The 23,467-nt window shown below is 37.3% G+C and overlaps 2 protein-coding genes across 2 annotated transcripts; one reads left to right on the top strand and one right to left on the bottom strand.

Moving 5' to 3' along the window:
• On the bottom strand, positions 1-3,204 carry LOC147531503 (uncharacterized). The gene is made up of 3 exons (XM_086647725.1): positions 2,890-3,204; positions 913-1,245; positions 1-220 (listed from the first exon to the last, which is right to left on the bottom strand). Exons 1-3 carry the CDS (start codon positions 3,134-3,136, stop codon positions 210-212), a joined length of 591 nt encoding a protein of 196 aa, XP_086503851.1. The 5' UTR covers positions 3,137-3,204; the 3' UTR covers positions 1-209.
• Positions 3,205-19,511: 16,307 nt separating this feature from the next.
• LOC147531502 (transmembrane 9 superfamily member 8-like) lies at positions 19,512-23,467 on the top strand. The gene is made up of 7 exons (XM_086650698.1): positions 19,512-19,998; positions 20,911-21,075; positions 21,171-21,280; positions 21,390-21,498; positions 21,605-21,717; positions 21,830-21,980; positions 22,074-23,467. The coding sequence occupies exons 1-7, from the start codon at positions 19,882-19,884 to the stop codon at positions 23,229-23,231; spliced, it is 1,923 nt and encodes a 640-aa protein (XP_086506824.1). The 5' UTR covers positions 19,512-19,881; the 3' UTR covers positions 23,232-23,467.

The raw sequence follows: 23,467 nt of genomic DNA, 5'->3' as shown, positions 1-23,467 counted from the left end.
TGCCCGTAGAACCGCCATCCAAAAAACTTTATACACAGTATGCTGTATACATACATTTTTCGAGCAAAACATATCCAAAAGAAAGATGACAGCGTCGAAAACAGAAACATCTAAATTCTATGTCCAATTAGAAACACACATTCCCACTCTTTTCTGCTGCTTCCTGAATCCTGTTCACTAGAAAGAGGCCTCTGAACTGTTTACGTCAGTCACTTCATCCCTGTAATATAAAGACCCCAAAAGTATCATGCTTAACTATGAATCACACCAAAAAGAGAAGATCCAAATATTCTATTAATCTAGTGAGATGCCCACTCATTCTATCACTGATCTCTCAGGTATGTGGTACATGAATCTGCAAGTCATAGGCTATCATGAAGGTATGTCGTGTGCATCTCCAATTCGCTATTTAGCAGTAAAATTAGGATATATTTTTATGAAAAAAATGGCCTTAACTAAGCCTAAAGATGCCATATTTGATATATGGAATCTCAAAAATAAAGAAAGACACTACGGAAAATCCGATACTTGTGGTATACAAGGAAATGTGGATTATCTTGTAGCATAGGTCATACTTATAAACCAAATAGTTTATTGGGACAGCGGAATTACCTTTTATATAGAAACCTCTCCAATTCGCTACGAGTATACCTCTCCAATTCGCTTATTAGCAGTAAAATTAGGATATATTTTTATGAAAAAATGGCCTTAACTAAGCCTAAAGATGCCATATTTGATATATGGAACCTCAAAAATAACCAAAGACACTACGGAAAATCCAATGTGTGGTATAGAAGGAAATGTGGATTATCTTGTAGCATAGGTCATACTTATATACGACAGAACCATCAAACATCTCTATGAAGTCAAGCAACTCTATAACCAATTAGTTTTTTGGGACAACGGAATTACCTTTTATATAGAAACCACCAATGACACGATCAAATTCCTTGTTACTAGCGACTAAATCATCAATGATTTCACCACATTGCTGCTTTCTGGTGGATGACTGCTTTCTGGTGGATGAATGACAGCTTCGATGAACAACGTGATTTACTATGTCAAGTTGTTCAAGAGGTTTATGACCCATAACAAAGTCCATTTCCGGATGGCAGGTACTGACATGGTTTTCCTCTTCCTTCTCACGTAAGTTCTTTTGAGGATTACTCATAGATTCTTCGTCTTTCTCGGTTGTCTTTCTTCGAGGGAGTGCACCCACGGCTCTTCTGATGAAGCCTAAGATTCCTGCATTAAGTCCAACCGATAAAACAATCAACAACAAGAAGCTGAAAAGTATGAATTGGACAAGAAGAATATTTGATCAACAAAGAAGTCAAAGAAAGTATTTGGTGGCTATGAATCTCTGTTTTCTTTTCTATTTTATGCAACAAGAGAGTCCAGAGCGTAAAATAACTTCAGGGAATTTAGTGATACCCCTCACCACTAATGCCCAATTAGTGGTGCCCCTTTTTGTAATTGGACATTAGTGAAACCTCCTTTTTTTTTTTTTGTACTTAAAAGTACGAAAACAACCCTGCACTTATTATATTTTCTTTCTTTCTCTCTCATATCACTACGACTGAGATGCCACTCTAACTTCGCTTTTTCCATGACTTTTAAATTTTAGATAAATGTTGTTGGTGAAGTAGAAAAAAAATGGATAAGAGAAAAAAATAGGTATGAGAAATGAAGATACGTTAGCAAATATAACATCGAAGAAGTATAAGGGATCCAAGAAAAAAAATAGATAAAACACTACGAATAATGGTATTGTTGTACTTTTAAGGGGGGTTTCAATACTATCCCATTAAAAAAGAGGGGACGCAGTAATTGGAGTAACATCGAAGAAGTACTATAAGGGATCCAGGAAAAAAAATAGATAAAACACTACGAATAATGGTATTGTTGTACTTTTAAGGGGGGTTTCAATACTATCCCATTAAAAAAGAGGGGACGCAGTAATTGGACGGCAGGGGTGAGGGGTATCGCTAAGTTCCCACATCACTTTTATTTTTTGGGAGTAGTCAGACCCCACATTACTGCTGTAGGCACCTTTACGAACAAAAGTTTTGAGAAATTCATGTATCAATAGGGCGCCTATAGGGATAGGATGGGGCGCCTTACAAAATTCCCATTTTCAAAGGGTCCGTGTTCACTCTTCGGACTTGCCTACTGTGAGGGCACTCAGAGGACCACGAGTAAGTGCCAAAAGTGAAGGTGGCCTGAGTACCCTAACTTTTCCGTCTCTTATTACTTGAGAACTCCAGAGTTCACACTATACAAAACAACTTGCTAATATTATCATTGTGTAGTAATGTTATTCTTTTTATGTCAATTCAAATGTGAAATCTAACTTTGGGGATTTGAATTTCAGAATAAAGAGATGCTAGAATGATTTTGACAAAAAAAAGTTCCCAGATGATGTGGCGGTTATTTTCATTTCTCAACTGCCTACATTTGGCCAAAGTTTGAACCCACACCCGCCACATCAGCTCGGAACCTTTTTTTTTTTTGTCAAAATCTTTTGTAACTTTATCATTTCCCTTCACTTCACAATAATTGTCTCATAAGACTCCAATTTCGGGTTCATTTTAGTCTAAAATAAAAAAAGTCTGACATAGTCAGTAATAACTTGGAATGACCTAGATCAAACAAGGTCAAATTTAAACAAGTCAAACTCAGGTTTATCAGGTTCAAAGCAAGGAAAAATAACCACCACCTATAGTAGGCTAAAGATCTAAGTCTTGAGGGATTTAGGGTTTCACTAACAAATGGACTTACTATAACAAGTCAAATATAGTGCTCTGACTGGACTCAAAAATAAAACAGACCAAATTCCATTCAGTCAAGGAAGAATCAGCAAGCAGCAAAAGAGAGAGAAAGTAATACCTGTAGTTAGTGAATTTGTTTTTTTAGAAGGTAGAGAAGAAGAAGAAGAAGAAACAACCAAAGGAGCGTACATATAACAATCAGATTTCAGATAATCAAACACCCTCTTCACCAGATATCTCTTCTTCTTATAACTCTTAATTCTCTTCTTCTTCTTCGGTCTTGTATTCTCATTTAATCCTCCAACTCTTTTCTTACTATAATTTTTATTCTTCTGAATCCCCAACAATACCCTCTTCTCCATCATTCTCTCTCTCTTTCTCTCTTGAAACCCCTATTGTTTTTGGTTGTTCTGTTTTACCTTCGAGAAAGACCAATCTTGTATATATCAACAGAACGAACATTTTAGGTGTCACCCAGCCATTCAAAAGGAGACACTGAGGTGTCGCTTCCAGCAACTCAACGGGGACTCCAAAGTTCTCTCTTACTCACACACGTCGCAAACTACCACACCACGTGGTAGTGGCTACTTGGCCCCACAAATCTATATTTCCACTTTCCAATTTGGTCTTCTCAGTTAGCTACCCTGGATTTTTTTTCTTTTGTCCAGCCAATTAGTATTTTTTAAATGATATTAAGAGCCAAATGTCACTGATTAGGGCTGGGAAAATGGTCCGGGAACCCGGGATCCGGTCTGATCCGCCCAGACCATTTAGACTCGCAGACCGAAGGCTACCCGAGCCAGGCTTACCCGACCCGATGACTCCGACTTTAGGGTCGGGATTCGGATAGACCCTCAAATCCGAGTCCCGGCCCGTTCTACCCGTCTGATACCCGAGTTCGATGGAGTGCCCGAACCCAGCTTAAGATCCGCATGTATTCGTTGAGATCCAACGACTGAGCTAGGGTGTATCCTCAAATTAGTTCTCAGCCGTTGGATCTACCCAACTTGGCCCTTCATCTCTTATAAAATCCCTCCCCCCAAATCAGAAACCCTAAAACTAACATAATACTCTCTCTCCGCCTATCTCTCTCTAACTCTAAGTCCCCAACAGAAACAACAATGAACTAGCCCTAAATCTTTGACCACTTCCACTTACCACTTCATGTCTTCATCTATCGATTAATCATATTCATATCTCTTTGTCTCTCGGGTTTACTTCACTTGGTCAATGTCTCTCTTATCTCTCCGACTCCATCATCCAACAGCAAAAGCTTCAAAGTCTATAACAATAGTCAGTAGTGTTAGTACTTAGTAAAGTTATTAGTTTTTTATATGATGTATGTACTCCGAAATAGATCTGGAATAGATCTGTATTCTAGAACGGATTTGATGTTAATATGTAATTTAGTTGTTGGGGATGATGTAACTTAATCTGAAACCAATGAGATGTATATTATGATGTGAATCTGTAAGTTTTTCATGGTGGTGATGAATTTGTATGATTTATATATTGATATACACTTATTATTTATTTTTTTGCAGATAAAGTTGGGACAAGATTTGGAAAATGCAACCATTTTTGTTATTTAATTTTTTATTTTCTGTTTTTAAGTTGTATTTGCCTATTTGGTGATTGAGTGTTTTTGTAAATTTTATAAACTTCCTTTTTTTATTTTAATTGATGTGGATGAATGTGTGAGGTATAATCCAAAAGTCACAAAAAAATATTGTTTTTGGATTATTTAATTTCCTTTTATATGTTTGTTTTGTAAATTTTGTTGTTTAATTTTCTTTTTTTGTGTTAGTTAATGTGGATCATTGATAAAGTTGGCTATTCTTCTAGTATTATTTTTTTTGCAAAAAACCCGAGTCTGTCTGGCCCGAGTCCGGTGGAGCCCGCTCGGGCAACCGGGCTCGGGACGGGCTACGAGCTCTGATATGTGCATTTCCGTCCGGCCCGATCCGACCCGATCCGACCCGCAATTAGACACGGACTCGACATACTCGTGCTCGATCCGTCCGAGTCCGGCTATATGTTGCCCGAGCCCGTCCGAAACCGCCCGATTCCCACCCCTATCACTGATCATTTTTAAGCCCAAAAAACAACAACTTAGATGACCCGAGGCAGCAACATATTAGCTCCAGAACACAGTCTAAACAACACACACAACAGGCCATATAGTTGGGTTGATAACATTTTGGGTTGGGCTACTAAAGGTAAGCCATCTTTTTCAAGCATATGAGCTGGCTTTATGGAGCACTAGGTTTCCGTCGCGTCCTACAGACGCGACAGATCCCTCTTGACTTCGCTGGTAAATCACATTTTATACGAAGGAAGAATATATAAAAAATCACTAACATAAAAGATTTGATAAAAATAAATCAAGAGATTTTTTTTGTTGTTGAGAGGGAGAAAGCATTGTGTAGAGAAAGAATTTGGAGAGAAAATGACAGAATTTCAATTGTAAGTCAAATAGTTAGACGGTTGAGAGAGAAATTAGGAAGATATGAGTGAGTGGGTTAGTTATTGCAATGTCTGCCACCATTTTCTACTGTAAAGTTGGTAGGTTCTAAGATGTAATCGGTGGGAGAAAAAAATAGGGTGAGAAATATGTGAGTATTAGTTATTCTAACCAATTTACATAGATACCCTTCTTTTTTTTAGTCTATTTACATAAAAAAAAAATTTATATCATCCATCGGATGTGTTCCCAACCAAATCTCTAACATAAAATGGACGGTCAGACTTATCCCCAGGATAACCGACTGAGCAATTTTAATATAATTATTCTAAAGATGGTTGGAGATATTTTGAGAGAAATCTCTAGACCATGAAGGAGACTTAAGACTTGGTCGTTGATTTTGTTAGACAACTAGTATAAGTTAAGAATCAAGCAATAAAGTGTAGAGTTTGAGTGACTTGGGAAGTGTATCCACACTTGTAAACTTGTTCATAAGAAATAAAGCTTAAAGTTCTTTGTAATAGTCTTGAGCATTATTGGAGATTACTTTCTTGGAGCACTCTTAGTGTTAGAACTTGCCTATTAGTCAAGGTTACATAGGCATAGACGAGTGAAGGCTTAGACTTGTCCTTAGGAAATAAGCTAAGACAAGTGTCTCACGGTGAAAAGTGATATGCCGAAGTTTTACCCCGTGACAGTTGGTATTAGAGCTACGTTAGAACCATGTCAAGTGAGATCAAGATAATGCAACAAGAGGTTGCCAGGAAGGAAGGGCATCTTGTTAAGGCCAAAGGTTGCAAGTCTGCACGAGAAAAGTCGACAGACCGGGAAACTTCCATGGAGGCAAGGATGGTGGTAGTCAAGGAGAAACTAGACATGTTGCTGGGACGTATGGACAAGAAAGAGGAGTTCTCCCACGACAAAGCAACAGTTCTAAGCCGTCAACAAGAGACTGTCGAAGGGATTGAGAAGTCAGTAGAGACAATGGTGGATGTGCTAAAAAGGGACATGGACAACATACACAAAGCCTTGGAGATGTTGCGTGCAGAGTTCGAGGACTTCAAGTCTCGATACCTGTTGATGGCAAAGGTTGTGGGGCAATATGTGGATCAAGCCAACTCAAAAAGCACCAAGGGTTAAAGTGCCAGACCCAAAGAGCTTTAGTGGTGACCGGGATGCTAAAGAAGTAGAAAACTTCCTATGGCACATAGAGAGGTACTTCAGAGCAATGGGCCTTGAGAGGGAGGAAGACATGGTGGAGATGGCAGCAATGTACTTGGCGGAAGACGCGTTGCTATGGTGGCGACGAAAGACCGCGGAGATAACCAAGGGACGTCGCAGGATCGACACCTGGGAAGAGTTCAAAAGAGAGTTCTGGAGGAAATGTCCTTCGACAAAAGATGCATGCAATGCAAGCAATTTGTCGGATAAGACAATTGATGAAGAAGATCATCCGTTCTGGACGATTTAGGGATCAAAATGTTTATCTAGAAACCAACTACGATCGTCGAATCACGGGGTGATTCGCGGCTAACTTCGTCCGGATCCTACATCAGGTTACACCAAAGAGTGTCGATTTGATCGGAAGATATGACCAGAGGGATGAGACATATAAGCATGGGTTATAACCATAAATACGTCTAAAAAGTCAAAGGAAAACTAAGACAAAGATAGTAAAAAGACCGAAACAAAAAGAGAGTTTTGGGCCAAGCTTAAAGCCCATTAGTGTGTCGGTCAAGGCATGGTCGATCACACTAAAGGGGCCGGCCAGACCTAGCCCTTTAGGGCATAAGGTGGTTGGCCAACAGATAAAGGGAGAAATGAAAGAGGTTTCTATTTTTTGAAATCCCAAGTTTGTTTTTATTTTGGTCATTTAAGAAACCTAATTCGGGTTGCACTCTAACTTTAGGATTTTATATAAGGGTCTCATTAGAACATAATTAGGTGTAGAAATTTCTCAAAGAGATTTCTGACTCCACAACATCAAGTAGAGAAAGAAAGAGAGAATAGTTTTCAACTATCTATCTAGTCTAAAGAAGAAGGTGTTCTCGTCTAACCACCATAAGGTTCTAGAAAACTTAAAGGTGGGAGATCAAGTTGATTACTCTGGTGTCTCAAGTAGAAGAGCTACGATTGGAGCTCTTGGTCTTATTACATTCAATCGAATAGTCCGTGGGGCGATTAAGGTAATCTCTAAACTACTTAGTTTCATCTTTAGCTTATGCATGAGATCTTGGGGATACTAGTGTTAGACATAAGATGTCTGAGATTTCGCTTAGAACACTAGGAGACACCATAACCCAACAAGTTCAAGGAACAGGTCTTCCCAAAGAATGTCGAGTTTCAGGCAAGACACTAGTTGATGGTACTCAAACATACTGGGTCAATAACAACATATGTCAAAGAACTCAATGCCCTTATGTTTGACATCCCAGACATGTCTGACAAGGATTGTCTATACTTCTTCTTACATTGATTGCAAAATTAGGCAAGAACGGAGCTGAGACGTCGAGACGTGGAGGACTTGTCCACTGCACTAGATAGAGTGGAGAGAAACTAGAAGACTTCAGGGTGGACTATGTAAGCGAGAAACCCAAAGAAGGTGGCCAAGACCATAGTGGGGGAATTAGCAATCGAGAGAAGTACGGTAGAGATGATCTGAACCACGAGAAGGACACAAGGAGACGGGAGGCACCCAAGGACAAGAAGTTCAAAGAGAGCCAACCCTCCAAGGAAGTGTTGGAAGTGGGAAAGAGACCATCGTTCGTGGGGATGCTCGAACAAGAGTACCCCTAACTCTTTGTTGACCAAGTGCGAGAAAGGTAAAGATAAGGATAAGGAAGAGGGCGAAGGCCTGCAGGTAGGTACTATTTGCTTCAGTGCTCTTAAAGTAGAAGACCACACCACCATGCCTAAGAAGAAAGCAAGGAAAGATCTCATGTGTGTAGACCTTAGCTTGAAAGCAAGCAAAGACCATACCACCATGCCTAAGAAGAATGCAAGGAATGGTCGACTAGGGAGCAAATCAAAACTTCATCACGCCTAAGGAAGCAACGAGGTTGGGAATGAAGATCGAAGGAGATCGTAGATCAACAATAAAGGCGATAAACTCGGAACCAAAGGTCGTGCAAGGAGTAACAAGGCGAGTTCCGCTCAAGATGGGAGCGTGAAATGACCGGATAGACTTCTACGTCTAGGACATGAATGATCACACAATTGTCTTGGGGCTGGACTTCCTCGAAGTATCCAGGGCAACGGTGATACCACACTTGAACATTTTGTGGGTTTTAGGCGAGAAGTCTCCATGTGTGGTGCCAGTGGAGCGCACCAAGGACGGCAAAGTTAAGACGATTTCCTCACTCCAACTACGTGAAGAAAAAAGGAAGCGTGATCGAAGGAAGCCTAAACCAACTTCATCATATGGCACAAAGGTTGGAAAGAATCCACCAAAATACTAGTGCGTCGGAGGGCACTAGTAAGGAGCCGGCTCAGGACGTGAAGAAGCTTAAGTGTTAGAGTTTTGTATTATCTTTGTAACCCTTTTTTATGTTTTTAGCATTTTGACTATTTTTAATGTTAAATATTATGTGTTTCTAGAAAATTAACTCATTGGTACGACTTAACAAGAGTGTATTGATTGAAACCTCGATAAAAAAAAAGAAAATTTGCAAATTGTGAGAAAAAAAGTTAGTTTATTGTGGGATTATATTGAAAATTTCGAGAAACACCAAGATAATGTTGAGATGTTGTCTAAAATTCTACATACTATGTAGTTATTGACAGAACTTCTCGCACTCTATTAGCATTTTTCTAATCTATTACATAAGATCGCAATAGCATGGTGAAGTCAATCCTTTCTGTATCAAACAAATGAGAGAATATACAAAGATGGACATAAAAAAATTAGAGTAACGAAGTAAAATGCTAGAAACACTAGAGAAATGTTGACAAAATTCCTAACACTGCTACAAGGGATTATAATTGTGAACAAGAAATCAAAGTTATGGTGTTAAGACATTACAAAAATGTCTACATTTTGAACTGAAGAACATCTAGCAAAATCTTAAGTTTAAGTATTATAAGTTGTTAACATTTATCGAATTCTCTAAACACATTAAAAACTCTTATGGTCTCTACTAACAAAATGTAACTGTTGTCTAAGTAAAGCTTTTGTGCACGAGGCACTATTGTGATGACACGATTATTTACACCAACGACAAACCCTCATTTTTTCAACTCCCCCTTTAAGCCTCTCAAGCTCAAACATATGAGAAAATTTAAAAGTACATTTATGTGTACAAAAGAGAAAAAAGTATAGTTTATTGTGGATTTATATTGAAAACTGCTATAAACACCACAATTATGTTCAAGGTTTGTCCAATAATCAATACATACTACAAATGTGTTGATAAAAATTCTCGCACTCTACCATTATTTTTCCAACTTACTGCATAAAATCACTAATGCATGATGACTCAATCATGTATGACTCAGACCAATGAGAACATCTTGGAAGGCTTGAACCACACCTTGAAACTCTTGGCCTAAGTGGATGAAGATAAGAGCTCAAGCATCTAGCTTGGATTTTTTCTGTTTGCAATAAAATCCAATCAATGATTGGATAACTGCCCACAAAAATATAAAAGAATTATGTACAATAAGAATTAAGAAAATGCTAGATAAATGTTCAAAATTTTGTTCACCAAATCTAAGTAAGACAGAAACATGTGATACAATATTATTCTGTAGGAATCAAGAAAATACTAGAGACATGTTAAAAATTTCTTTGACCTAATATAAGTGAGTAAACATATATACATAATTATGTTGTTAGAATCAACAGAATGGTAAAAAATATATTGAAAATTTTGTTTACCTGATGTAAGTAAGTAAAAAATATACTCTAGTAACATAATTGTTTAATTAGAATCAATAAAAAAACAATCTTCAAAACTAAGTCAGAAAGCATGTTACACATAAGTATGATGTTAGAATCGACAAAATGCTAGACAATATTCCAAATTATGTTTACCTGCTCTAAGTGACTCAAAGAACATGTTATGTAAGAATCAATAATATGCTAGAAAATATTCAAATTGTGTCTAATCTAATTAACTCAAAAAACATGTTATACCTAAGTTTGTTGTTAGAATCATTAAAATGCTAGAAAAATTTATATCAGTTTACATGTATTTTTGTAATGAAAACAAGATTGTAGAAATAAAAAGTCCATCTTCTTTTCTCCTGAAATAAGTCAGAGACAGAAATCGTGTTACACCTAAGTATGTTGGTAGAAATGAAAAAATGGTATAAAAATGTCTCATAATTTCAGTAACATATATATAATTTCATGTTTATTTTTAAGAGAAAATATGTGAAGAGAGAGAAACTTTGAGACAATATTTCTGTAAGATTTCTTTTCAAGCAGGGACGGAACCTGAACTTTTGTTAGGGGGGTCGGACCATTCTAGTCATAAACTAATTTGAGAAATTTATACACATATAAGCCATGAAGATCAAACACAAATATCAATTTCATTCCATTCACAACTACCACTTAAAAAAAACAATCTCATTTAAAATATATACAATCTACTGCTCCCGCTCGCCATTTGAATTGTAACCACTTAAAATACATTTTATTTACATTAGTTAAATGTTTACTTACAAAATATATACAATTATATGATTAACTTGTAACTGCAAAGAAGAAAGAGAGAGAGAGGGAGAGTGAGAATTTGTGAGAGAGAGAAATAGAGAGGGAGATAGACAGAGAGAGAGAAAAAAACTATTTGTCTAAAAAATTTACCTGTTCTCGATTCCGATTTTGAGAAACAACCAACTTTGATTAATGAGAGATCAAAGTTTGAATGACTCGAATTTATTTCTATTTACAATTGGAATCAATATACATATGTATATATAAATTAAACAAATAGGTAGCAACATAAAGTTACAATAATAGAAACATTAGAAACTTACCATTAAAATAGACGAACGACGGAAAATAATGGCATTCAAATTAGGTAATTTACTCATTGATACCTAAGAATTTTTGGATTGGAAGGGATTTATGTTGGGTTGGGTTTATTTAAGAAACATTAAGGTGTCGTTTGGCAACCAAAAGTATAAGTACTTTTGCTTGTAGTAGAAGTTCTTTTGCTTTAAAAAAGTAAAAAAATTACAAAAGTATATTTGGCAAAAATATTAATTCTAAGGTTGTGTTTGACAGCAACTTGGGGAAAGGAAAAAAAATAGAGAAATTTACCCCGAGAATTATTTACTTCGAGAAATATTTTCTCTGGACATCAATTTTATTTTTCGACCGTTTGGTTCATTATGGTAAAAATATCTTGTTTTCCTATTTCTTTATTTTTCGTTGTTTGTTTCACATCGAAAATATATTTATCTTTTAACTAATATCAGATTAGAAATCAAGATTGTGATTGTCATGACACATGAACATTATTAAGCTTCAACCAGCCTACACGAATTGCACCATAAAGCCCACACTAAAAACGATAGCTTTATCTGAACAACCAGAGCATCATAACTCACTTTCCACTTCCACACCAAATTTTGAATTTCTAATTGGGTTGGCAGTTGTCGAAGCACATCCACAAAGTCTATCTCCAAAAGTACCTGATAAAACAAAAAGTAATGAAGTTCAAAGTAGAATTCAAAACACATCTTCATGATTCATCTTCAAATTCGAAAGAACGAGGTTTTCACAGTTGTCATTAACTTCAATAAGAACATCATCAAAGTTATGGGCAAATGTTTTTGTTGTTATATTATAGAGAGGAATTAACCAGAGGAGTACTAATAGGTTATTAAAGAAAGTTTGGGTTTAGAGAGATGATAGCTATGAGAGATGAAGGGATGAGTGGGTAAGGGTGAAATTAAGTTATGGGGTTTTAGAGGGGAAAAGAGAGATACAGTCTTTGGAGAGGTTGACATTGAAGTAGGGACGAAGAATTAATTGGGTAGAGAGGGAATGAGAGAGATATGACGTGGGTGATACCTGATGACTTTGGAGTACTTAAGGCCATCAGGGACGTAAACCACCGAGGAGAAAAAGTTGCTCCAATAAAAGCTGGGTAAAAGATTATCCTCTTTTTTAGAAAAATAGTGGAAAAAAGGTCACGTGATTACTATTTTCCCTTTCCCTTAATTACCCGTCAAACACGTGAAAAATGTATATCTTAGAGAATATGTTTTCCTTTTCCCGAGAGAAAATGCATATCAAACACAACCTAAGTAAAAAAGTCAAAAAGTTAGTTTGGTAATCCAATTTACTTTTGATAATTTTTTTTTTTTTTTACTCATAGAGATACTTGATTTTGATGAATTTATTTATGATTTCCACGATCGCTCTTGTATACGAAGTGGTGGTGATATTGGTGGTAGTGGTGGTGGCGGCGCCTTGAAGGTATGGTTATGGGGTTTGGTGGTGGTTGAGGTATGATGGTGGCAGTGGCGGTGGTGGTGGTAGAGCTATGGTGATGGTAGTAGTGGAGGTATGATGATGGTGATGGTGGTGGAAGTACAGTGGTGGTGGAAGTATGGCGGTGGTGATGGTGTGGTGGTTGAGATACGATGGTGGTGTGGTGGTTGAGATACGCTGGTGTGCTGGTTGAGATACGATGGTGGTGTGGTGGTTGAGCTACGGTGGTGGTTGAGCTACGGTGGTGGTGGTGGTGGACGTATCGTAGTGGTGGTGAATGAGGTAAGTGACTAGTAGTGACGGAGGTATGGTGGTGGAAAAGATATGTAGGTGGTAATGATGGAGATTTGGTGGTGGTGGTGGTGGTATAGTGGTGGTGATGGTTAATAAAATATGTGGGTGGTTGTGATGAAGGTACAATGGTAGTGGTGAAGGTACGGTGGTGGTGGTGGTGGTGGAGGTACGAAGGTGGTTGTAGTTAAGGTGTGGTGTGGTGGAGGTGCATGGTAGTGGTGTTAGTGATGGAGGTATCGTGGTGGTGGTGGTGGAGGTGGAGGTGCAAAGGTGGTTGTGGTGGTTGAGGTATGGTAGTGGGGGAAGTACAATTGTTGTTGAGGTGGTGGTGGAGGTACAATGGAATGGTAGAAGTTTAGTTGTGGTGGTGGAGCGGAGGTAGACGAAGTAAAATTTATGTATGTGTTGTACATAAGGTACTTTACTTTAAAGTCAAAAACTAAAAAGTTTAACTTCAAAAGGAAGTCAAATTTAACTTCAGTGAAGTCAGAAATTTTCACGTTACCAAACTAACATTTTTATTTTTCTACTTAAATAAGTACAAAAGTTACTTATTTTAGTGTTGCCAAACGACACCTAAGTTTGGTTTGGGTTTATTTAAGAAAGCATTATGACTCGTTGTTGGGTGTTGGTTAAAGGAGGGTGCCATTAAAAGTAAAATAAGTAAAATTTTAATGTATTAAATGACTACTGTTCAGAATGATTAAGGGCCTGGGGGTCATGGCCTCTCCTGGCCCTTGAATGCATACGTCCTTGTTTTCAAGTATACATCGATCATTTAACAAGAATAATAACAGAACTATTACAATTTCTAATAATCCATCTACAAGTCATAAAACTTGAAAGATCTTACCATGGACAATCTTAATGATGAATATGTTGGTGTGAATTTTGGAATAGAATGAGAGACAAAACAAATCCTAGAATCCTACTTTCATTAGGCTGTAAGAATATAGATAGGTAAAACAATTTCATTTTTGCCTAATAGGGAGACTTTGAATGTTTAGGCAACAAAATATTTTGGCAACAAGATATATTAGCAATAATTTTTTTTGGAAACGTTATCTTGATTAACTCAACCCCAAGAAACCTATGGTTTACCATTGGGTTAGAATATGTTTATAAAAGGGTATTATCCCTTGAAAATAAATGACTATGGACATGGGGTCCACCAAAAAGTATCCTTTTGACCTTTTTTTTTTGTTGAACTTTATCTTTTTGAACTTATTCTCTATTTCATATTTTAATTTGGACTTGTAGTCTTTATTGGTTTAAGAGTGGTTGTATGGCTAATTACCTCCTCTATTTCTGAATCTTAGACCAATTTTTTTTTTAATATAGTTATTAGGAGTTTTTTTTTGTTGTTGTTGAAACGCTAGAAATAACATTAATAAATCATAGTTTTATTACAATATAACTGGAAAATTAAAATTGGAACATCATTCCAAATTCTATCTTCGTTTTGGGTTCTATCCCATTTTGCTAACGCGTCCGCTAGAGTTTTCTGCAATCGGTTGATATAGGCGAAGGTAATGTGATGAAACAGTGGAAGTAAATTCCTTATCTTTTGTGTGTGATAGAGAGATTGCCATTGCACTTTGCTTTTTACATCTTTAAGGTGATAAATGAGCTTTCGGTTGTCACTTTCAATATTGATGCTCTTGTATTGATTGTCTGTTGCCCATTGAAAACGCCCATAAGAATGGCTTTTGCTTCAGGCCTGGCCCTGGGCCCAAAGCGAACAAAGCATCGCTTTGGGTGAAGGAGTTGAAGGAGATGTCCTTCGACCAAGGTGACAATGCGAACAAATTGTCGGATAGGACAATTGATGTGGAAGATCATCAAGTCCGATTGATTTAGGGATCGTAGAGTTGTAGCTAGAGACCAACTACGATCGTCGAATTACGAAGTAATTCGCGGCTAACTTCGATCGGATCCTACAACGGGTTACACATAAGAGTGACAAATTGATCTAGGATATGACTAGTGGGAGTGAGATATAATCATGGGAGTGTCCCATAAACATATCTCATAGGCCTAAAAAGGAATTAGGCAAAGATAGTACAAAAAGGCCAAAAACAGGGTTTTTGGGCCTAGACCGGTTCGGGTACTTCTAGGACTCGCATTGGGCTGAATTTTGGAGGGTTAGTTGCTGATATAATAAACATTATATCTGCCAATTTTCGTGGTGTTTAGGCACCTCCTCCTTAGGGAATTGAGAAAATACCAATAGTTGCTATTTTCGACTATTTCCCTAAATCTTATTCTAAAGGGTGTTTTAGGAAACCTAAAAGGAGGTGGATTCTTATTAGGGTTCTATATAAACACTCTTAGGGCAGAGAATAAGGTGTGGAATTTCTCTCTAAGCTTTCTTACTCTACCACATCAAGTAGAGAGGAGAAAGTGAGCTAATTCCCATTAACTATCTATCTAGTCAAGAAGAAAGGAGTTCTTCTTCCAACCACCATTGGTGTGCTAGCTATACAACAAGGTGGGAGATCAAATTGATTGCTCGTGTCCCAAGTAGAGGAGCTACACTTGAAGCTCTTGGTCATCTTCAATCAATTCAACTAGTTCGAGGAAAAAGCGATTAAGGTAATCTACTATCTCCATTGAGCTACACTTGAAGCTCTTGGTCATCTTCAATCAATTCAACTAGTTCGAGGAAAAAGCGATTAAGGTAATCTACTATCTCCATTAGATTAATTACTAGTTTTGCATGTGATCCTGGGAATACTAGTGTAGACATTAGATGTCATATTTCCGCTATAAACACTAGTAGAAGGGTGTAAATCCCTACATTGGGCCCCCAATTTTTAGGGGCCACCGTAGTGTTAATTTTGACCGAGTTATGGTAATGACCCAGTTATTACAAGGATGTCTAAGGGGCCACAGCTAAATTATGTGGGCCACCAAAAGGAATTATATTTTAAGGAAGTGGGACCCAGAAACTATCCTTCACTTTCAAAATTTTTGAGAACCCCCAGACAGCTAGTATTTTACTTTTAAACCTTTCTCATTCCTCCTTCTCTTCGTACTAACTTATTACTTAGGTAATTTTATCTCAAGCCTCAACAGTCAAACTCAATAAAATGACATTATGACAACTAACATTATTTACATAATCTAGAACCTAAATTAAATAGATCATATATCGAATCAAAACCTAAATCTAGTTTTACTATTTTTGTTTTCTCTCTTCCCTCCCTCGTTCCATCTCTCTAGCTCACCGCATATAATCTATGTATTTATATACTACACTGTCTACACCGACAAAGGGCAGAGCTTGAACGGAGAAAAGTACCTCAATTTTGTTTTTAATTTTCATTTGTCTTGTATTTATAGTTTTCTTATTCTTGAGTAATTTAATTTACTTAAATTTTCTAATTTTTTCTATCTCAGTTCCATACCTCATTTTTTTCGGGAATTATAATTTATTATTTGCTTATAACGCTTTTTCGATGTCGTTTATCTTTACGTGATTTAGAATATATATATATATATATATATATATATAAGTTGTGAATATTCAATGATCTCGAAATTTCTTTCTTAACTAATGTGTAATTTTTTTGCTTGACAATGAGACACGAATACCTTTTTAGTTTGTTTTCAAACTATTGATATTTCTGGACACACAAAAGAACTAGAAGGATATGGAAGAAATTTAAGAAAGTGAAAGAAAATATTTTAGGTCATTTAATTCGTCGAGTTTTAGGCCATTAATTTCGTTGGAGTTTAGGCCAATAATACTTCGACAATTATCGTGCTTATCATATCGTATCGTTGTATTAATGCTTTTGTGATGACAATTGCTGTCAATATTCAAAAAATTAATAAAAATATTTTAGGTTTAGGTTAAAGAACAATAACAAAAGCACATGGTTATTTTCTTTTGTTTTTTGTTAAAATAAAAGCAAATGGTTATGTTGTCAAGTAAGTATCTATTATAATAAAACAGCTCGGTCGGTTATGCGAGTGATAAATTTAGCCGTTCATTTTTTGTTGAAAACTTGATAAAGATCAAATCAACGAGATTTTTTTCAAATACAAATTCTAACTTTTTCGTAGTAATTTTGTTAACAACCAAAAGTAGTTTGAGTCATTTAATATCATGAGAGAATGTTAGAGGTAAACTCTTCGATTGAAGTTGTAGTTCAATTTTACTTTTTTTTTTTAGCAAATGCGTTAGTCAAGTGGGATGCACCGCTTCGTACGACGCAAAGGAAACGTAATTAAATTAGAATTTGGGATGTACACAACCAACTGTAACGTGCTCAACTACACTTGTTAATATAGGGGGTCCATTTTTCGTATCTCGCTTTGGGCTACCAAAAAGTCAGGGTCGGCCCTGCATTGCTTCACTAGTTCGAGCTCTGGATGAAGAAGTTTTTGCGACAATAAAATGAGCTAAGTGATCATGACAAATGAAACTTATGTCGATATTCATGTTAATACTAATAAATGATATGTCTGTATTAATTTTCAGCTGCAAGTCTACAGGGGGTCTCCATTTATTGTTGATTGGAATAGTCTTATCAACGAAATGTTTACTAATATAACCAAGAAGTCGAGAATTTGTTTTATAACAAGAGTTGGGGTTGTAACAAAATATTGCAACTATCTGATCGCATCAAGCTTTCCGAATAAACCAAGGATTGTAGAAAAGTGTATATTGTTACTGGTGCATTGAGAGTCCTCATGATCTTTCCAAGTTAGTATCTGAGCGATGTGATATTAGTAGTAATGATGTTAAAGTAAAACCAAATGTTTTTGGCAAACGTGGAATGCAACAATGCCTGTTCTATAGTTTCAGTGAGTGGTCAAGGACAATGAAATTGATTATTAATATATTTGCCGATACGCGTACGGACGGGTAGAGCTCCAGAGCAACATTTCCAGAGAAAGAAACGATATTAAGGTGCCAAATGAACTTCCAGTGAACCTCAGTTTATGGGTTACTAATATGAGATGTAGTTAAGTGTTGATACGTAAATTTAACAGTATTTATTAGGAGTTGTAATGAGTTTTTGTTAAGTTATAACATTAAAATAATGAGTTTAAGTGGTTTAGAGGAATGAACAGTGTTTCACCATTGGAGTGGAGCTGGGCCTCAAATTTGGAGATTCCAATTTGGAGGGGCATTTTGAACTCCACCCTTTGATATACTCTTTTTTCTTTTGGGTTATTTCTCAAAACGCCACCTACTCTGTGACCAAGTTCCTGCGTAGCCCACTACTTTATCAAAAATACCCAGATGACTCCATTTTTTCTGTTATCGTTAATGTCCGTTAACTCTCTCTCCTCCATCTCATCACCTCTCTCTGTCACGTCATCTTTCTTGCCACTTCATCTCTCTCTGATACGTCAACTTAAATTTTACTTCTCTCTCTCTCTCCACCTCACCTCTCTCTTCTCTGGCGAGGGAAGAAGTGAGGTGGAGAGAGAGAAAAAATTAATTGTAAATTGACGTGGCAGAGAGAGGTGGCGAGAGAGAGAGGTGGTGAGATGGAGGAGAGAGAGTTAACAGACATTTAATGGTAACGGAAAAAGGGAGCCATCTGGGTATATTTGATAAAGTAGAAGGCTACGCGAGAAGCTGGTCATAAAGTAGGGGGCCTTTCGAGAAATAATCCTTTTCTTTTTGGGTTATTTCCCTAATGGCCCCCAACTTTGTGACCAGCTTCCCGCCTGGCCCCCTACTTTACGAGAAATACCCATATGGCCCCCTTCCGTTATAACACCGTTACTCTCTCTCTTCCATTTCTTTTCTCTCTCCTCCAGCATGTTTTCTCTCTCTGCCACCTAGGTAAAACAAGCCACATCATCGTCTTCACCAACAGGGTCGCCGGTCGGCGACCTTCAAACTTTTTTTTTTCTCTCTCTCTAAAAAAAAAAAAAAATTTTTTTTTTAGATTCTCTCCTCTCTCTCTCTCTCTCTAAACTCCGGCGAAGGGGGTTTCCCTTCGCCGGAGTAGGTCGAAATCGACCTTGAACAGATCTGTTCAAGGTCATTTCGCGACCTTGAACAATCTGTTCAAGGTCATTTCGCGACCTTGAACAATCTGTTCAAGGTCATTTCGCGACCTTGAACAATCTGTTCAAGGTCATTTCGCGACCTTGAACAATCTGTTCAAGGTCGAACTAGGTCGACTTCGACCTACTCCGGCGAAGGGACCCCCTTCGCCGGAGTTTAGAGAGAGATAGGAGAGAATCTAAAAAAAAAGAATTTTTTTTTGGGAGAGAGAGAAAAGAGAGAGAAAAAAAAAGTTTGAAGGTCGCCGACCGGAATTTGGCCGGCCGGCGACCCTGTTGGTGAAGACGATGATGTGGCTTGTTTACCTAGGTGGCAGAGAGAGAAAACATGCTGGAGGAGAGAGAAAAGAAATGGAAGAGAGAGAGTAACGGTGTTATAACGGAAGGGGGTCATATGGGTATTTCTCGTAAAGTAGGGGGCCAGGCGGGAAGCTGGTCACAAAGTTGGGGGCCATTAGGGAAATAACCCTTTCCTTTTTTGTTGAAACTTTGAAATGCTCTTAGTCAGCATTTGTTTAAATGTCGGTTTGGAGTGGGCCGGCCCATTATTGTGTTAGGACTCGCCCATTATATCTCGAGAATTACAATGAAGTACGGCAAAACTGTAATTTAGTTCAGATCTAGGGTTGGTATTTCCTCTTCTGTCGTTTTAAGTGTCGAAATGAAGCAACCTTCTCCGGTAGACCCTTGAAAAAAAAAATATTGAATCTTGTAATTTCAGGAATGGTTCAGTTCCCATTGTTAGAGAGAGAAAGTGGAGAAGAAGAAGACTTCTTACAATAAGATTTAGATCTCTCATCTTCCAAAACAATAAACCCAGATTTCCCTTAATTTTCTCTCTTCTATCATCATAATTGATTGGTGAATCCATGGAGATTCATCGATCTTTCTCATTTCAGCTTTGCATCTCTACGTTATTTCTTCTCTTCATTCAACATGTCTCTTCCTTCTACCTTCCTGGTGTTGCTCCAGAAGATTTCTTAAAGGTCAGTCGGATATTTGATCTATCCTCACTCTCTTTCTCAAGTCAATTTCATTGTGTTATTGATGACTCCGTTTTGTTTCATTTTGTTAGATCTTATTGGTGTACTTGTTTGTTCTAGGTTAACTTTATTAGATCTATCATCTGCGTGACCCCTAAGTTTTTGATTTTATGGTTATAACTATAGAGATTAATGTTGAAGTTCTATCATTTCGGCTTGAATATGCTATCTTCATCGAGATCAAAGGGTTCCCTTATTTTTAGCTGAGCTTATTGTTTTGTTTGATTTTTGCGTACGAAATCTTTCATTAATTTAGGACTATAGAGAGAGAGAGAACATATTGTGGAGGTAGTTTACCACTATTTTAGTTAAATTTTTTAAGTTTCAGAGTTAACCCTAAAGTAGTTCCATGGAGATAGCAATTGGTTTAAGATTAATCTATCGAACACGAGAGGAGTATGTACCGTTGTATGAATTGATATGTGTATCAGATTGTTACTGTAAAGATTTTGTTTGCATCATGTTTATAGACTATTTCAGTTTGATACTAAATGAGTGTATCTGGTAGTTGGAGTTTAAAGAGTCAAGTCGGATATGCTAGAGTATGGTGATGATTCCTTTTTCGGCCTTCGATTGGTTTTTGTCACTACGTGTTTATGATACGTTCTTAGGGAGCCTAGCTTCCTAAAAGGGGATAGCTTGCTAACAACCACGTTATCACGAGGAAGAAAAATTTCGTTGGTGACCAAACAATGTAGAGTGGCTGAGTTTAAGGTCATGCTACTAAATTTAGAAGAAGCCAATTAAGTAGATTGAGGCGATAACATTTTTTCCGTCCCTAAAGAATTCTTATTTGTGAATGTTGCAATTTGATCTTTCATACTTAATTTTTTTTCCTTTTCATTTCGGGTGCAGGGTGATCTTCTGAAAGTGAAAGTAAACAAGCTCACATCTACAAAAACACAACTTCCATATTCCTACTATTCTCTCCCTTATTGTACTCCGGAATCCATAATTGACAATGCAGAGAATCTTGGTGAAGTTCTTCGTGGCGATCGTATTGAAAACTCACCCTATGTGGTTAGTTATATGTAATATACAATTTAATTGTTTACTGCTAACTCTGATGCTATATCATTGTTTATTCAGTTTCTAACAGAATGACTATGTTGCAGTTTAAAATGAGGGTACCAGAGATGTGTAATATTCTCTGCCGGAGAACCCTTGATAAGAAAGCTGCCAAGGATTTTAAGGAAAAGATAACTGACGAGTATCGTGTCAACATGTAATAATTGTTTTAGACATTGGACTCATCTATTTTATAGCTTTGATCCTCCTCCAGTATTCCATTGTATAACTTGTGTGCTAACTACATCTAAATTGTATTGGTATAGGATCCTTGATAATCTTCCTTTGGTTGTTCCAACACGGAGGATAGATCAGGAGTCTTCCATCATGTACCAACATGGTTTCCTTGTCGGGCTCAAGGGAAAATATACAGGCGTAATTAGTTCAACTCTTACCTACAGTCCTTATGAATGCTTTTATTTCTCTCGCAGTTGTATAGTTCTGTAAAATGTATGTTTTTCTAATTCAGTTAATTGTGCAGAGCAATGAGGAAAAACATTTTATCCATAACCATCTACAATTTACGGTCAAATATCACAAGGATCAAGCTACAGAACTTGCAAGGATTGTGGGGTTTGAAGTAAAACCATACAGGTTAATTCCTAAACTCTTTCCGAGAGCGTTCCTATTTTATATGTTGCTCTCGGGATCAAAGGTATTTTGTTTTTTCTCTACTTTTAATGTATTATTTCTTTAATAACTCCAGTGTAAAGCATGAGTATGATGGAGATTGGAATGACAAAACCCGCTTAACGACCTGTGACCCTCACGCTAAGCGAACAGTTACTAGCTCAGACAATCCACAGGAGGTAGAAGAAAACAAGGAGATCATATTCACATATGACGTGGAGTTCCAGGTGAAACTTCGTAGCTATATAAACTTTCCGTAGTCAAACTAACGGAGGATCTATATATTTTTATGGTTTCATTACCTTCCTTTCTCATTTCAGGATAGTGAAGTTAAGTGGGCATCTCGATGGGATACATATCTGCTGATGGCTGATGATCAAATTCATTGGTTTTCTATTGTCAATTCTCTCATGATTGTTCTCTTCCTATCTGGTATGGTAGCTATGATCATGCTTCGAACACTATACCGTGATATCTCCAAGTACAACCAGCTTGAAACCCAAGAAGAAGCCCAAGAAGAGACTGGGTGGAAATTAGTTCACGGGGATGTCTTCAGGCCTCCAGTAAATTCAGATCTACTCTGCGTATATGTTGGAACAGGTGTGCAGTTCTTTGGAATGATACTCGTAACTATGATTTTTGCTGTCCTAGGTTTTCTCTCCCCTTCAAACAGAGGTGGGTTGATGACAGCAATGCTTTTCCTCTGGGTATTCATGGGCTTGTTGGCCGGGTACGCTGCATCTCGTCTTTACAAGATGTTTAAGGGCAACGAATGGAAGAAAATCACACTCAAAACTGCTTTCATGTTCCCAACAATTTTGTTTGTCATTTTCTTCATACTAAATGCTCTTATCTGGGGTGAGAAATCTTCCGGTGCTGTCCCCTTCGGCACTATGTTTGCTCTTGTCTTCCTGTGGTTTGGAATTTCAGTTCCACTTGTCTTTGTCGGTAGCTACATTGGTTTCAAGAAGCCAGCAATAGAAGATCCTGTGAAAACGAACAAGATCCCACGACAAATTCCAGAACAAGCATGGTACATGAATCCTACTTTTTCGATCTTAATCGGAGGAATCCTCCCATTTGGAGCTGTATTCATTGAACTCTTCTTCATCCTAACCTCTATCTGGTTGAACCAATTCTACTACATCTTTGGCTTCCTCTTCATTGTTTTTGTTATCCTCATCATAACTTGTGCAGAGATCACAATCGTCCTATGCTATTTCCAGCTTTGCAGTGAGGATTATCTTTGGTGGTGGAGATCTTATCTCACCTCTGGTTCCTCTGCTTTATATCTCTTCCTTTACGCAGCTTTTTACTTCTTCACTAAGCTGGAGATCACAAAACCAGTCTCTGGTGTGTTGTACTTTGGTTACATGTTGATTGTCTCCTACGCGTTCTTTGTTTTAACTGGCACAATAGGTTTCTACGCCTGTTTCTGGTTCACAAGACTCATTTATTCGTCAGTGAAGATCGATTGAGTTGAGTTCTGAATATTGAAAGGTAATTCTGTTTGTTAAATTTTTCGGATACATGTTATTAGGGATTAATAGAACTCTATGCCACTCTCTATCTCTCCCTCTCTCTCTAACATTTTGTTATCTTTGTATTCGTTTTTTGTTAGTTTCTTCTTTTCTTGATGAGAAGTTGAGAACCAATGAAATGTTATTGTTGAAATTGATAAGATAATCCTGAATTATTTGATGATTCTGGCAAA

The sequence above is a fragment of the Eschscholzia californica genome, unplaced genomic scaffold (assembly GCF_041429995.1).
Source record: "Eschscholzia californica isolate CP2 unplaced genomic scaffold, dmEscCali1.0.p SCAF_6, whole genome shotgun sequence".
NCBI lineage: Eukaryota > Viridiplantae > Streptophyta > Magnoliopsida > Ranunculales > Papaveraceae > Eschscholzia > Eschscholzia californica.
Note: the sequence above shows the minus strand (reverse complement) of the source record. Positions and strands in the feature narration are given on the sequence as shown.

Bases quoted from the DNA above. Each gene is read 5' to 3' on its own strand.
- LOC147531503 (XM_086647725.1), bottom strand. From the start codon at position 3,136: ATGATGGAGAAGAGGGTATTGTTGGGGATTCAGAAGAATAAAAATTAT. The intron at 1,246-2,889 runs GTATTACTTTCT...GACTTAATGCAG, and splicing joins AACAAATTCACTAACTACAG to GAATCTTAGGCTTCATCAGA.
- LOC147531502 (XM_086650698.1), top strand. From the start codon at position 19,882: ATGGAGATTCATCGATCTTTCTCATTTCAGCTTTGCATCTCTACGTTA. The intron at 19,999-20,910 runs GTCAGTCGGATA...TTTCGGGTGCAG, and splicing joins CTCCAGAAGATTTCTTAAAG to GGTGATCTTCTGAAAGTGAA. The intron at 21,499-21,604 runs GTAATTAGTTCA...TTAATTGTGCAG, and splicing joins TCAAGGGAAAATATACAGGC to AGCAATGAGGAAAAACATTT.